General features: G+C 30.0%; 1 protein-coding gene across 1 annotated transcript in view; it reads right to left on the reverse strand.

Moving 5' to 3' along the window:
- The window catches only part of LOC142220935 (facilitated trehalose transporter Tret1), a 68,863-nt gene extending 55,783 nt beyond the window's left edge, over positions 1-13,080 (reverse strand). Inside the window, exon 1 of the mRNA XM_075290361.1 lies at positions 12,892-13,080. Coding sequence (XP_075146476.1) covers positions 12,892-12,941 — 50 coding nt within the window. The 5' untranslated portion in view covers positions 12,942-13,080. The remainder of the gene's footprint in view (positions 1-12,891) is intronic.
- Positions 13,081-16,701: the final 3,621 nt, after the last annotated feature.

A 16,701-nucleotide genomic window follows, 5' to 3' on the forward strand; every position in this document is an offset into this window, starting at 1 on the left:
AAAAAAGATTTTGATAAAATTTTCTATAGAAATAAAATTTTGACAACATTTTCTATAGGAATAAAATCTTGACAAAATTTTCTATAGAAATAAAATTTTGACAAAATTTTCTATAGAAATAAAATGTTGACAAAATTTTCTATAGAAATAAAATGTTGACAAAATTTTCTATAGAAATAAAATTTTGACAAAATTTTCTATAGAAATAAAATTTTGGCAAAATTTTCTATAGAAATAAAATGTTGACAAAATTTTCTATAGAAATAAAATTTTGAAAAATTTTTCTATGGAAATAAAATTTTGAGAAAATTCTCTATAGAAATAAAATTTTGACAATCATGCACCATCGATTTCGATGTCAAAATTCATTTAGCAGATCTTCTCAAATTTGCATTTAAAAGCTAAATAATATTTCACACTTTTTCTTGGTATTTTTTGCTAATTAGAATCGGTAAACTGACTCTCTATAGATAATTATTGATTAAATTTGTTAATTAAATGTTATGTAAAAGCAATACGAACAAAAAACTTCCGCTTTTAATTAAAAATTCTATTACGCTTGATGTAAACCCCATTTCAAAAAAAAAAATAAAAAATCGCTATTGCCTGTTATTAGTTTTGATCGACCAGTAAACGAAAAATGCAATAGATTTTTGAGACAGAACTTTTAGATTTTTTACTGATGTTGTTTGTATTTGTGATGCTTTTTTAATTTACTGCACTTTGTCAATTACAGCAACATGTGAACAACAAAATTCCATGTAAGAATACTTCAAAGACGGAATGAAATTACGAAATAGGTACTACTTGTTTTTTTCCTAATACAAAACAACAACAAAAAGTGGATTGATTGAATATGAAAGGATTGATTGAATGGACTACCCCACCTAAATGTCTTTTAAGGAACTCAAAAAGCACAGAAGAAATTGAATTGCAGACGCGAGTCTAAAAATTGTATATGTGGCTTAACATCAGAAAGCAGACTATGCTAGAATTGTATCCTATAAGAAATCATATTTACAACTATTGCATACAGACCCATCTACTAATAAGGTACAGAATAGTAAAAAATTGTTAATTTTTACACACAAAAAAAATTTCTGATTCAATCACTAAATTAATTTTTCAATTGATTTTTTTAGTTGAATATATTTTTAAATTCAATTAAGATTTTAATATTGAAATTAATTAAAATTTTTAATCATTTAAAGTTTTCTTATGACTAAAAAAAAGTTTTTTTAGATTTATCTACACGCAAAGAAAAAATCAATTAAAAAATAATTGAAAGTCAATTAAAAAACTAATTGATCCAATTAAAAAATTCTTCTTTCTTCATTCTTCATTCTTTCTCTTCTTCATTCTTGTGATTGATTTTTGTTTCAATTAAAAAATTTATGAATCAATTAAATTTTTAATTGAATATTTTTTTATAACTCAATTAAGACTTTGCATATAACTTTTTTCTCTGATATGACTTTGCATATAACTTTTTTCTCAGTGATAAAAAAATAATTGAAATAAGAAAAAGAAATCTCACTATGGTAAAATTTATATAAAAGCTAATTTTCATGAACTAAAATAAAGTTAAATCGGTTACAGAAATTTTCATTTGCTTCTTTTCTAAGGATAGTTAAAAATTTTCTAAAATCAGCGTATATTTTCTTTTGTGGTGGGTTCTCTTTTTTGGGTGTAATATTATTTAGGGGTTCTACATGAAGTTTTATCTTTTAACGAATAGAAAAATCTTAAGGCACGTGTGGAAATCTTAATAACATTTTTTAGTAAATCCAATAAATTTAAATTTAAGCAAATAGAATGAATAAAACAACTATCTTAATATACACATTTACTGATTTAAATTAGTAGTCAATAACAGAATAAACCGCGGGAGCTCAACACCGGCTGACCTTATAAAGTGGAAATTGTTTGTTTACAATTTTCTTAATTTCTTAAATAAAACAAAAAAAATATAAATTAATTAAACACAAAAAACGTCAACAAGAACAACTTTTCTCATTAGAAGCGATCAACACAAAATCTTTCCGGTGTCTGACGAATGTTTTTGATATTAAATATCGCATTCATAAAACAAATAAATGGTACATGGATGTAGATCTGATTGTATTGAATTGCAAAGTGTATATAAAATACGCGAATAAATTGCTACTAAATGTCATCGCGGCGTGAACTTGCCATTAGTTTATTTTACGAACGAAAAAGACTTAAAGTTGCAATAATTACATATACATAAGTATTTTTTATGTCTACAAAAATGCTTTTGAACATTAGGGTGACTTGCCTTTGGTATTAACTTCCAACAGCAGCAATGCAAATACTTTAGTTAAAAGACATTATAGAACAAGTAAGGAAAGTCTAAAGTCGGGCGGGGCCGACTATATTATACCCTGCACCACTTTGTAGATCTAAATTTTCGATACCATATCACATCCGTCAAATGTGTTGGGGGCTATATATAAAGGTTTGTCCCAAATACATACATTTAAGTATCACTCGATCTGGACAGAATTTGATAGACTTCTACAAAATCTATAGACTCAAAATGTAAGTCGGCTAATTCACTAGGGTGGAACACAATGTTAGTAAAAAATATGGGAAACATTTAAATCTGAAGCAATTTTAAGGAAACTTCGCAAAAGTTTATTTATGATTTATCGCTCGATATATATGTATTAGAAGTTTAGGAAAATTAGAGTAATTTTTACAACTTTTCGACTAAGCAGTGGCGATTTTACAAGGAAAATGTTGGTATTTTGACCATTTTTGTCGAAATCAGAAAAACATATATATGGGAGCTATATCTAAATTTGAACCGATTTCAACCAAATTTGGCACGCATAGCAACAATGCTAATTCTACTCCCTGTGCAAAATTTCAATTAAATCGGAATAAAAGATTGGCCACTGTGTGCAAATGAGTGTAAATCGGGCGAAAGCTATATATGGGAGCTATATCTAAATCTGAACCGATTTGGCTGATATTTTGCAAGACTCATTTTTTTCGAGACTCATAAAATGTTCGGATGTACGGAATTTGAGGAAGATCGGTTGATATAAACGCCAATTATGACCAGATCGGTGAAAAATATATATGGCAGCTATATCTAAAACTGAACCGATGTTTTCCAAAATCAATAGGGATCGTCTTTGAGCCGAAACAGGACCCTATACCAAATTTTAGGACAATCGGACTAGAACTTCAAGCTGTACAGACGGACACACATACAGACAGACGGACATCGCTAAATCGACTCAGAATTTAATTCTAAGACGATCGGTATACTAAACGATGGGTCTCAGACTTTTCCTTCCTGGCGTTACATACAAATGTACAAACTTATTATACCCTGTACCACAGTAGTGGTGAAGGGTATAAACATTCCTCACACAGATATAAAATTAATCCCAAAATATTTCCAATTAAAAAATTAATTTTGTCTCCAAATAAAAAATCACTTATTCCAGCCGAAAGTACTCGATGAGAGAAGAAAATTAATTTCTGGATTTTGTCAGATTGGTTGCCGTTTGTCTTTTATGAGCCTCTAAAGTATTGTCGCCAAATTCGATTTTGAGAAAATTTTGCAATTTTCGTATGACCATAGCTCGAAAAATGCTGTGACTTCATTTTTGAGGTATTCAACAAAGTTGTAGCTCTTTACTCGGCCAACAAAAGTGCTTAATATATTAAGTCGGAAACTTTTCATATTCATGCTCAAAACCGCAAAATTGTCGATAAAATTAGCACTTTTATCACCGATTTTTTCGGTTTTTTGACTACAGCTCCTGAACCATTGAAAATTTTAGCAAACAGACGAGGGAAGAAATGTAGCCTATAAAATTATGAACAACTTTGTAGTACATGTCAAGTTTATATGACTGAATACCTCAAAAATGAATCAAACGAATTCACGATCTATGGTCATACGAAAATTGCAAAAAGTGCTCAAATCCAATTTGGCGACAAAACTTTAGAATCTCCTGAAAGGCAAACGGCAACCAATCTGACAAAATCCAGAAATTACTTTTCTACTCTCTTCGAGTACTTTCGGCTGGGATAAGTGATTTTTTGTTTAGATTTTTTGTGTTACAATGTGTTATTTATTATCAAAAATAAGGCCAGGAATGGATTTCTAAGGCTAATAGAAGACCACCCTAATATCCAGCTATAAAAAAAGACAAGTGAACACATTAACCATATCTGAATACAAAAGCTATTCATATCTTTAGGATATTTTGTAATACCACAAATAGGCAATGTAACCAAATGACAACCACCTGTGTTCCCAAGCAAACTTCTGATGCGAGTTGAACGTTTAGTATTGTTTAGTCATTAGGTACCTTTCAAAAAACAAAAAACTTAGAGAAACCACAAGCGAGTGTCATTCTGGGGTCTAAACTGCAGATTGACGAAACCAGCATCAGTCAATGTAATATAGTCAACTTGAAAATGTTTAAATCAAGGTTTCACTTTTATCATTATCATCTTTCTGCAAGCTTGTTGCTATTGCTGTAATTGTTTTTGTTTTTTTTTTTGTTTCAAATTATTATAGTTACTATTTGTTTTAAACTTGCTGATATATTAACAAACAATAAATAATTGCAATGAAAAGAAATAATTTACAAAACGTTCTACACTAATGATTATTTGACAGTCGATGAGAGGCCCATTCTGTATTCTGGCTTATTGTTTAAATGTTTATTATACCCTCCACCATAGGATGGGGGTATATTAACTTTGTCATTCCATTTGTAACACATCGAAATATTGCTCCAAGACCCCATAAAGTATATATATTCTGGGTCGTGGAGAAATTTTGAGTCGATCTGAGCATGTCCGTCCGTCCGTCTGTTGAAATCACGCTAACTTCCGAACGAAACAAGCTATCGACTTGAAACTTGGCACAAGTAGTTGTTATTGATGTAGATCGGATGGTATTGCAAATGGGCCATATCGGTCCACTTTTACGTATAGCCCCCATATAAACGGACCCCCAAATTTGGCTTTCAGACCCTCTAAGAGAAGCAAATTTCATCCGATCCGGCTGAAATTTGGTACATGGTGTGAGTATATGGTCTCTAACAACCATGCAAAAATTGGTCCACATCGGTCCATAATTATATATAGCCCCCATATAAACCGATCCGTCGATTTGGCTTTCGGAGCCTCTAAGAGAAACAAATTTCATCCGATCCGGCTGAAATTTGGTACATGGTGTGAGTATATGGTCTCTAACAACCATGCAAAAATTGGTCCACATCGGTCCCACCACCATGAATCAAATATAATAGTTTCCTTTGAAAATTTCAGGGGGGTTTGATGACAGATATTGTCAAAAGCAGATCAGTTCAACCAGTACGCTTCCCACAGATAAATGTAAAGATTTTACCTATGAAGATTAGATCAGATTCTGAATTTATAAGAACCAAATTTTCTTTGAGTTTTAAGGAATCATAAACATCTCTTGTAAGTGTTGAAGAAAATTATGAAATAACGCCTTGATTTGAAATCTATAATCGGTGGATTTTCATCCCAATTATGTAAATGACTACGAGAAGTAAGATCTGGAAATTTTGCATTCAGTTTCAAGCAATTTTCATGATCAGTGCGCCTTATATACCCTCAATAAGTGAAATCGGTCTATATGGAGGCCTTACCAAATGGACCGATAAAACTAAATCATATACACTATGTTGTGGGTCTAAAATGCCAGTATATTTTCAATTTGTGGCAAATCGGATAAAAAATACAATTTCCAGAAACCCTAGGAGTTAAATCTGGAGTTCGGTGTAATGGGGGCTATACCAAAACATGGAAGGGTACACACAGTATTCAGCACATTTAATTGTAGTTGTAGAATCTAGACCCCAAATCGGAGGGCCGGTTTATAAGGGGGCTATATCAAAAACTGTACCGATACTCAATATATTCACACACCCCTTTATGGTCTTAGAATACCTCTAGACTTCCAATTTCAGGCAAATTGGTTAAAAACTACGGATTCTAGAAGCCCAAGAAGTAAATTCGGGAGATCGGTCTATATGGGGGTTATATCAAAACATGGACCGGTACTCACCATTTTCGATACACGTCTCTATGGTCCTAGAATACCTCGAGATTTTAAATTTCAGGCAAATTGGATAAAAACTACTAGAAGCCCAAGAAGTAAAATCTGGAGATTGGTCTATATGGTAGCTATATCAAAATATGGACCGATACTCACCATTTTCGGCACACGCCTTTAGGGTCTTAGAGTACCTCTAGATTTCAAATTTCAGATAAATTGGATTAAAACTACGGATTCTAGAAGCCCAAGAAGTAAATCTGGAGATCGGTCTATATGGGGGCTATATCAAAACATGGACTGATAATCACCATTTTCGGCACATCTCTTTATTTTCCTAGAATACCTCTACATTTCCAATTTCAGGCAAATTGGATAAAAACTACGGTTTCTAGAAGCCCAAGAAGTAAAATCGGGAGATCGGTCTATATGGAGGCTATATCAAAACATAAACCGGTACTCACCATTTTCGACACACGTCTTTATGGTCCTAGAATACCTCAAGATTTCAAATTTCAGGCAAATTGGATAGAAACTACGGATTCTAGAAGCCCAAGAAGTAAAATCTGGAGATCGGTCTATATGGGGGCTATATCAAAACATGGACCGATACACCCCATTTTCGGCACACTTCTTTATGGTCCTAGAATACCTCTAGATTTCCAATTTCTGGCAAATGGGATAGCAAAATCGGGAAATCGGTCCATATGGGGGCTATACCAAAACATGGACCGATAGGCACCATTTTCGGTACACTTTTTGATGGTCCTAAAATACCTCTAGATTTCCAATTTCAGGCAAATTGGGTAAAAACTACAGTTTTTATAAGCCCAAGACCCCAAATCGGGAGGTCGGTTTATATGGGGACTATATCCAAACTTGAAACAAAAGACGAATCTGTGCCAAATTTTAGGACGATAGCGCCATTATTGAAGGCTGTAGCGTGATTACAACAGACGGACATGCTTATATCGTCTTAGAATTTCTCCCTGATCAAGAATATATATACTTTATATAGTCGGAAATCGATATTTCCATGTGTTACAAACGGAATGACAAACTTATTATACCCCCGTCACCATTCTATGGTGGTGGGTATAATTATTCAAATAAGGAACATATTGTGCAAATTTTAACTAAAATCAAGTAATCTTCTCGAACTAATATAATGTTCAGTTGGCATTAGAGCCCCTTTTTTCTGGGTGTATATCCCTGCAACTTCCAATGATGTTTTCTAGAAGGTTAGACTAAAAGATGGGTTGAATCGATCCATCTTAATTACATTTGTAACATTTTGAAATATCGGTTTTAATTTAAATATTAAATTAATATAGGGACTTCAGATAATTTTGTAATACATCACTCACATGTAAACCGATTTTCCGATTTGGCATCTTGAGCACTTAAGTAAGGTGGGGTTAGTCGGATTTTGCCAATAGGTCTAGCATTTTTTGCCAGTCTAAAATGTTCATACGAATTTGAGATCTCTAAAGAAATATAAAAAAAAAATCATTTGATTTGACTAAAATTTGATTCAAAGTTTTTTTTTTACCACAAAATCAATATAGCAGTTTTTAGTTCATATCGGCTAATTTTTTTTACTGATTTATATGTTGATTTATATGACCACCGGAGGTCAAAGCCTCATTTCGATTTACCTTAAATTTTGCAGTGAGAGCAGAATTAAAATTTCAGCAATGTGTGCCAAATTGAGTTCAAATTAGTTAAGATTTGAATATAGCTTCCCTATATGTACGTCTGATTTGGAAACTATGGTAGAAAAAGTCATATTTTACACCCATTTTCAACGGGATTTTACTTAAATTGATTTTATTCTACTCAGATAACAGATTTAATATTCAATCTAAGTGTATCGAATTTCATCCCAATTGGTTCAGATTTAGATAATTTTTCGGCTTTCGACAAAAATGGCACAACATCAGCGATGATTTTCCCAGACTTTCCACAGAATCGGATAAGATTTAGTTAAGGCTCCGTCTTGTGTAAATCTCGCTGGATGTGGCCAATATTGCCACAAACCCCGCAACCCCCATACGGGAGCCTATATATAGACTTACTTTACATTTGATATATAGAGCTCTTTTAGACCCCTAAAATCCTAAGTTTTGGGTTTTAGTTACAATTCGCGGAGTCCAGGTTGATGAAAAATGCTCACAGCACTGGTTGAAACTGGTTGAAATGGATCTTTGTTTGTGGTTATCTGCAGATAACCATGGGAAATTGTCTTGACAAGGGATATTAATAGTCAAAATTGTCTATGCTTATCAACTGTTAACTTCAAATTGACTCAAGGGTTCACCCATAAACATCTCCACCACCGTAAGGTTACATGTGCTGCTCAGATAATGAAGCCGCCGAGTCTTGGCTCCAATTTTAGCGCCGACAGACTATGGATCGACCGCAAATGGGTCGACTTCATTCTTCGGTCCTGGCTTAAAAATTCTCATAACATGAGATAAAATTGTGGTTCTGATTCAAAAAACATAGAATCAGAATTTAAAAAGAAATATATATCGACGAAAATTCGGCCAAGCCGAATCTTATGTACCTTCCACCATTGGTTTCGTACAAAGTTCAACTAAAGACCGTCAACTACAATCGTATAACTTGAGCTGTGGTAACAGTTGCCGATGGCAAAGTATAGTTTTATTTCATAACATTATTTTTCCATATGGTGGAGACTATGTTAGATAAAAAACGGCAAATTAAATATCTCTATAAACCAGAAAAAATTTCACGAAAAATGTTCCAATTAAAATCTTAATTGAGTTTTAAAAACTATTCAATTAAAAATTTAATTGATCCAACAATTTGTTTAATTGAAACAAAAATCAATTACATAAATTAATAGTATAAATGAATTTTTTAATTGGCTGTCAATTAATTTTCTAATTGATACTATCATTTCTGCGATTCAAGACATTTCAATTAAAAAATTAATTGGATCAATTCATTTCGTGATTGAATCAGAAAAAATATTTTGTGTGTAATTCTTAATCATTTTATATAGTGATATTTTTCCTTCTCTGCGCGTGGAATATGATCACCTGTAAAATGTTTCTTTTTTTACGGTGAGCATGGAACATGTTTGTCGCAACCATGTTCTTTTCTAGAAAAATATATATCTGATTTTGGCAATCATGTATATGTTTGCCGAGAAAACGTAATTTTTGCTACAAATAGGTTCCATAGTCACCGTCCAAAAATAACATTTTGCTCTTCAAACATATTTGGGGTGATCTTTGCCCTTCTCTGCGCGTGGATAATTGCTAAGAAAAATCTAAATGTATCTCGGCTCGCTTCATTGGCCAAGCCAGTCACAGTCGAAGCCAATCTGGAAATGGGCGAATGTCAATATTTGGTTGTTCAGTTTACATGGGATATGATACTAAGAAGACGGTGATCACGGTTGCCACTCGAGCCACAAATAATATACCAAAAATTGGTGAAAATTCTACCAAAAAACTATCAAACAAAAAAATCTTCAGTAGAACATTTTGTCAAAATTTTATTTCTATAGAAAATTTTCTCGAAATTTTATTTCTATAGAAAATTGTGTCAACATTTTATTTCTATAGAAAATTTTGCCAAAATTTAATTTCTATAGAAAATTTTGTCAAAAATGTATTTCTATAAAAAAAATTTGTCAAAATTTTATTTCTATAGAAAATAGTTTCAAAATTTTATATCTATAGAAAATTTTGTTAATATTTTATTTCTATAGAAAACTTTCTCAAAATTTGTCAAAATTTTATTTCTATAAAAATTTTCTCAAAATTTTATATATATATATAGAAAATGTTGTCAAAATTTTATTTCTATAGAAAATGTCAAAATTTTATTTCTATAGAAAATTTTCTCAAAATTTTATTTCTATAGAAAATTTTATCAAAATTTTATTTCTATAGAAAATGTTATCAAAGTTTTATTTCTATTGAAAATTTTCTCAAAATTTTATATTTATAGATAATTTTCTCAAAATTTTATTTCTGTAGAAAATTTTATAAAAATTTTATTTCTATGGAAAATTTTGTCAAAATTTTATTTCTATAGAAAATTTTGTTAATATTTTATTTCTATAGAAAATTTTGTTAATATTTTATTTCTATAGAAAACTTTCTCAAAATTGTATACTTATAAAAAATTTTGTCAAAATTTTATTTCTATAAAAAATTTTCTCAAAATTTTATATTTATGGAAAATGTTGTCAAAATTTTATTTCTATAGAAAATGTTGTCAAAATTTTATTTCTATAGAAAATTTTCTCAAAATTTTATATTTATTGAAAATTTTCTCAAAATTTTATTTCTGTAGAAAATTTTATCAAAATTTTATTTCTATAGAAAATGTTGGCAAAATTGTCTTTCTATGGAAAATTTTGTCAACATTTTATTTCTATAGAAAATTTTGTTAATAAAAAACTTTCTCAAAATTGTATATTTATAAAAAAATTTGTCAAAATTTTATTTCTATAAAAAATTTTCTCAAAATTTTATATTTATAGAAAATGTTATCAAAATTTTATTTCTATAGAAAATGTTGTCAAAATTTTATTTCTATAGAAAATTTTCTCAAAATTTTATATTTATAGAAAATTTTTTTTAAAATTTTATTTCTATAGAAAATTTTATTTCTATAGAAAATTTTGTCAAAATTTTATTTCTATAGAAAGTTTTGCCAAATTTTATTTCTATAGAAAATTTTGTCAAAAATTTATTTCTATAGAAAATTTTGTCAAAATTTTAGTTTTGTTTTGTTATTGTTGGTTTTGTTCTTTGCGCATTGTTTTTGTTTTTATTGCAGCTTAAAACCATACATTGACTAAACTACAAGTGTAGCTTAACCAATAGAGGTTAAGCTGCACTTGTAGTTTAGTCAATGTATGGTTTTAAGCTGCAATAAAAACAACAACAATTTTATTTCTATAGAAAATTTTGTCAAAATTTTATTTCTATAGAAAATGTCAAAATTTTATTTCTATAGAAAATTTTGTTAAAATTTTATTTCTATAGAAAATTTTCTCAAAATTTTATATCTATAGAAAATTTTGTCAAAATTTTATTTCTATAGAAAATTTTGTCAAAATTTCATTTCTATAGAAAATCAAAATTTTATTTCTATAGAAAATTTTGTCAAAATTTTTGTTTCTATAGAAAATTTAGTCAAAAATTTATTTCTGTAGAAAATTTTGTTAAAATTTTATTTCTATAGAGAATTTTGTCAAAATTTTATTTCTATAGACAATTTTGTTAAAATTTTATTTCTATAGAAAATGTTTTCGAATTTTTATTTTTCTATTATTTTATGCAAAATATTATTTTATGCAAAATTTACCAAAACGTCAAGAATTCTACCAATCTACCAAACAGTAAAAAATCTACCATTTTTGGTAGAATTCTACCATCTGTGGCAACCGTGGATATGATGCTAATATTTTGAATTTTAAAAAAGCTTGTTTAAATTACAACTTGTCAGTAATCTAACCTAACCAAGCTTCGTTGCTTTGGAAAATCACCATAAAAAACATGATTTAAAATCGTAATCTTACACGCAAAGAAAAAAAAACGTTTGGAAAACGTGTACCGAAAACGTTTTACTTTTCTTAGAGTTTTTTGAATAGCTTCGAAAATTTTAAACTTTTATCACCAAAAAAATTCGTTTTTTAAAAAATTTTAATTTTTTCAATAAAAAAAATAATTTTGAACCAACAACACAGTCGTTTATGTCAAGCACTGATCTTTTCTGAATTTAAGTAAAAATTTTGTATAGTAGTACGTAATGTTGAACATCTTTTCGGAATCTTCCGAACATATCTGGAATATATGTAAAAAAAAAAAAAAAAAAACAAAAAAACTTTTTAGTGTTCGGTCGAAGCAGGGATCGAACCCACAACCCTTGGCATGTAAAGCGGACGTAGCAACCACTGCTACGCGATGCCCAACTAAATGTATGTTTCTGTTAAATAAAGTTTATTTAATCGGCTCGCGGGCGCCGCTAGCTATGCTATATAAATATAACTTATATGGATAATTGTCTATTGGTGACAATAGCAGCTACATAGCTCAATGTATCGTGTGTTGGCTTACAAATTGTATGGTCCGAGAAAAAGGTGCTAAGAACTAAAAAACCTCGTGGAAGTGAGAAATATGTGAGGGAAAATACAATTAGCCAGAAAAAGGCTGTTTTTTTGAGTTAGTCTTTATGACATTGTTTTTACATCCTGGAAAAGGATAAAGGTTTATCACAAAATGTATATACTCTTCTTCCCAATAAACTTCCTTACAGCTAAAAGAAAATGAGAAACAAACTTTGTTTGTCTAAAATTTCGTTTGGGAGGAAAGAATTATTGTTTTGCGTGTATATCTACGTTGTTTAAAGAAATCGTCACATGTCAAATTTACCACCAAAAATCTTTCAAATAACGAAAAATCGTTAGAGTTGGCACCGCTAATAATTATCATCAAAAATTCACACAACAATAAACTTTCCAATTCAACCTCGTGCACAATTTTAATAAGCGATTGCATTTGGATAAACGTCTATGCGAAAGTGTCTTTTTAAATAATAACTCTGTAAAACAACTGCAAATTTTGCGAGAATTTTACATCACGTGTTTTCCATTTAGAAAAAACAAAAGACTTACTGACAAAACAAAATCCCACGAATATTGATAATTTTGTTGTCAATTAATTATTTAAAAATTATAAAGATTACCGGGAAAATTTAAATATGTTAAATAGTTAGTATTTTCTTTGTTTGGTTGTTTTTTTAGTTACACTTGTGGAACATACATTGTTGGTATATGACGACTGGCATTTCTTCTCAATCGGGCTTCCGCCATGTTTTCACTTTTTATTTTTATCGAATGGTGGTTTTAGAACAAATTCAAATATGATATCGTTACATTTGAATTTCTCATTCCGTTGTAGATATCTCATAAACGTACCACGATCTCTTCACTTTTACTACCGAACAATTACAGTTTGTGCAATCGACTAAATGTAAGCCGACTACGAATTTTGTGTGTTCGAATTTCTACTTAAATTTTATATTAGGTTGTACTGTATAATGATTAGGTTAGGTTATAGTGACATCCCTTTTTGATGTAGGCTCGCTAAAACAATTGAGTCCATTCCCTCTGGAAATATGTGAATATATCCAATTCTTAAATTTTGGTACAAAAAAAACAAAAACTTTTTTGGAGAGGTTCAGCGTAATTCATAAAACATTGCCATACTTTTTATACTTTTTGGTTTGGTAGAATTATTGATGTTTTGGTAGATTTTTCCAAATATTCCTCTCCAATTAAAAGGTGCATCTAAATTTAAAATTTTGCCAAAATTTTCTCTAGAAATAAAATTTTGACAAAATTTTCTATAGAAATAAAATTTTGACAAAATTTTCTATAGAAATAAAATTTTGACAAAATTTTCTATAGAAATAAAATTTTGATAAAATTATCTATAGAAATAAAATTTTGACAATATTTTCCATAGAAATAAAATGTTGACAAAATTTTCTATAGAAATAAAATGTTGACAAAATTTTCTATAGAAATAAATTTTTGACAAAATTGTCTATAGAAATAAAACAAAATTTTGTGTAGAAATAAAAATTTGACAAAATTTTCTATACAAATAAAATGTTGACAAAATTTTCTATAAAAGTAAAAATATGAGAAAATTTCTATAGAAATAAAATTTTGACAAGGTAAAATTTTTTTGTTTGGTATTTTTTTTTTTTTTGGTAAATTTTGTCCAAATTTTGGTAGATTATTTTTGGATCGAGTGGCAACCGTGGCTCCCTCCCATCTTCGATCGAGCTGTTATACCAGCTTTATCCCCTGGTTTCTATTTCAAAAGAAAATGTTTTTATGGAAAATGTTTTTTCAAATATTGTTTATGAAAAGTTTTTTCAAAAAAGAAAAAAATTATAGAAAATTTTGTCAAAATTTTATTTTTATAGAAATTTTTTGTCAAAATATTCCATGTACATACTAATACCCACTTCTCGAGAAAAATGCGAACATTATTGACATAATTCCTTACATTTTTTCTTATACTGTTTGTTAATCTTGTTTTAGTCATAATTTGTTTTAATTTCTAATTAGACGGAAAGTGTTAATTGATTGTTGCTATCGAATAATGTTGTTGTTTTAATGGTTGGTTACTCTCCACATATTTTAACAAAAGTTTTCAACCAGTTAGATTCTGAACAGAGTCAGCAAACAATAACAAAATTATTAAAAAAAACTAGAATTTGCTATTAAAGATATCGGGCATATTTAGAAACTGAGCAAAACTTTTAAAAACTGTATTTTGAATAAATTTTTTATCTCTTTTCCCCATTGAAATTAAAGGAAAGAAAATATAACATAGGAATTTGATGTGGGTTTAAGACAGCGGATAGAGTTCCACTATATAGCGTTTGAAAGATGGAATTTCGTACTAAAAATCGTTTTATGTCAGTTTTGCTATTTTTGAATCAGTTCTATCCCTGCCAGCATTTCAAAGTTCCATTACATCCTCATCGCTACCATAGACTCGTAAGTGACACTACAACAATCGCCAACTGTGATGGGAGAAGCATAGTAAAAAGTACAAAATGGACATGAAAGTATTTTGCCATCACTATTGTTACAAAGCCATTTTATATTTTGTGAAACGCCAAGCGCCGTTAAAGTAAAATTTAGGCAGATATCTCTGCTAGTACCGGAGTTATGCGCTGATAAATTTAAATGAATCCATGTGGACCTTAGCATAGAAAACTATTATTTTATTTTCTGTTAAAATTTGATTCGGGTAGAACTAAACAGAAGTCGTTTTATGCGCTTTACATTCTATCAGTTATTGCGGAAGGAATGTCGGTGTTTGTAAAGAATCTTACAGTGTGTCGGATCGATACGACTTGTCGGCGATAACTAAATAATCGGTAAATGTGTTATCGATCCCATAAACATGCAGCAGTATCGATTATGCCTTCGGACTTAACTTATAATGTGAACAATACATGGGATATGTTCGACACGAGCACTGTCGGCGGTTATGGGAACCTGGCTATAATGAATCGATTGTTCGGAAAGTCACATATTTCAAAAACAAAACGAAAAACAAAAAAATATTTTTTCTTTTTAAGAAGAGAAATGTATATGTAAAATGTGTCTCAGACGAAAAGTGTGTCCTAAAACTGGGTATTGATGACATTTTTTTCAAAAACATCGAGCATTTTTTTTTTAATTTTCATTTTTCTTTGTAAACCGAATATGGATATTAATAGGTTAACATCTTCGGTTTTATGAAGAAATTAAATAAAAGAAGCAGTTGTAACAAAAATTTGTATGTAGAATGTGCCGCAGGAGAATTTTTTTCAAAAATTTTTTGGAAAAAATGTTCAGTTTTCTTTGTAAACCGGATATGAATATAAACCGTTTAATATCTCCGGTTCTAGTGGAGATATCGGCCTAAATTTAACTGTGGTGGTAAAAGTATAAGCTACAAAACGGATTCGTTTAATTAGCATCTTTATATCGAGTAGTTTTTGAGTTTTGAGCTTGTTTTGTAAAAAACCCGGTTCCAAAAACACGTTTTCATCTGTATATACGGAACTGATATATCGAATAGATCGACCCTGCCAGCATTTCAAAATTCCATTTCATCCTCATCGCTACCACAGACTCATAAGTGACACTGCAACAATCGCCAACTGTGATGGGGGAAGCGTATGAGTGTGTAAATATAACCATAGCGATAGGCGGTAGGCGAACACTTATTTACGTGTATTTCTGATGGGAAGCCCAAAATCCGCGACGGAATACCGTGACGGCTAGCGGCGTGTCGCTAAATTAAAACTTATTCTAACTCCTTGGCGAAAACTGGTATAGTGTTGCCATCGCTTATCAATTTTTTTTAACTCACCACTAGGAATTGTTGTTGTCTGGACACGTGTAGATTATTTTTTCTTGAAATAACTCAACAAATAACAAGCCATTGTATGTTTTTATTCAACTTCATTGTTTAATATTGTCAAAGCATGCTGTATTGACTACAAAAAACGCTAGGAAACGAGAAAAAGGGAATTATTCGCCGTCAAGCTTATTGTATTTGCCGTTGCGGCAAAAATGTTTCGCCTATCGCTATATTTACACACTGAAAAAGTATGAAATGTACATGAAAGTATTTTGCCATCATTATAATTTATTAAAAAAAAACGATAATGAAGTTCTGAAAACAAAGTTATTTCGCTTAAAATTGTAAAAGGTATATTGGTGAACAATTTTTTACTTTCCAAATGGAACAAAGTGATTATTTTTCAGATATTTTACAGACACACTGGCTGATAACTTGTCACTTGTAAATCAACATCATTCTATTATTAATAAAAAAATTATGTTAAATGTGTTGTGATAGTATATAAATGTTATATTTATAAGAATTTATAAATGTTTAACCAAATTAATAAACATCTAAACAATCGTGTTTTACTTGACCACAATGATTCTTTTACCATTATCTTAAAATTCACTTTTTCTGATTGTTTGAAGGGGCTCTTATTGGCGTCTTTCTAAATTTAATAAAAAAGGCAACTAGTAATTGCACTCATGC

The sequence above is a fragment of the Haematobia irritans genome, chromosome 1, assembly GCF_050003625.1.
Source record: "Haematobia irritans isolate KBUSLIRL chromosome 1, ASM5000362v1, whole genome shotgun sequence".
NCBI lineage: Eukaryota > Metazoa > Arthropoda > Insecta > Diptera > Muscidae > Haematobia > Haematobia irritans.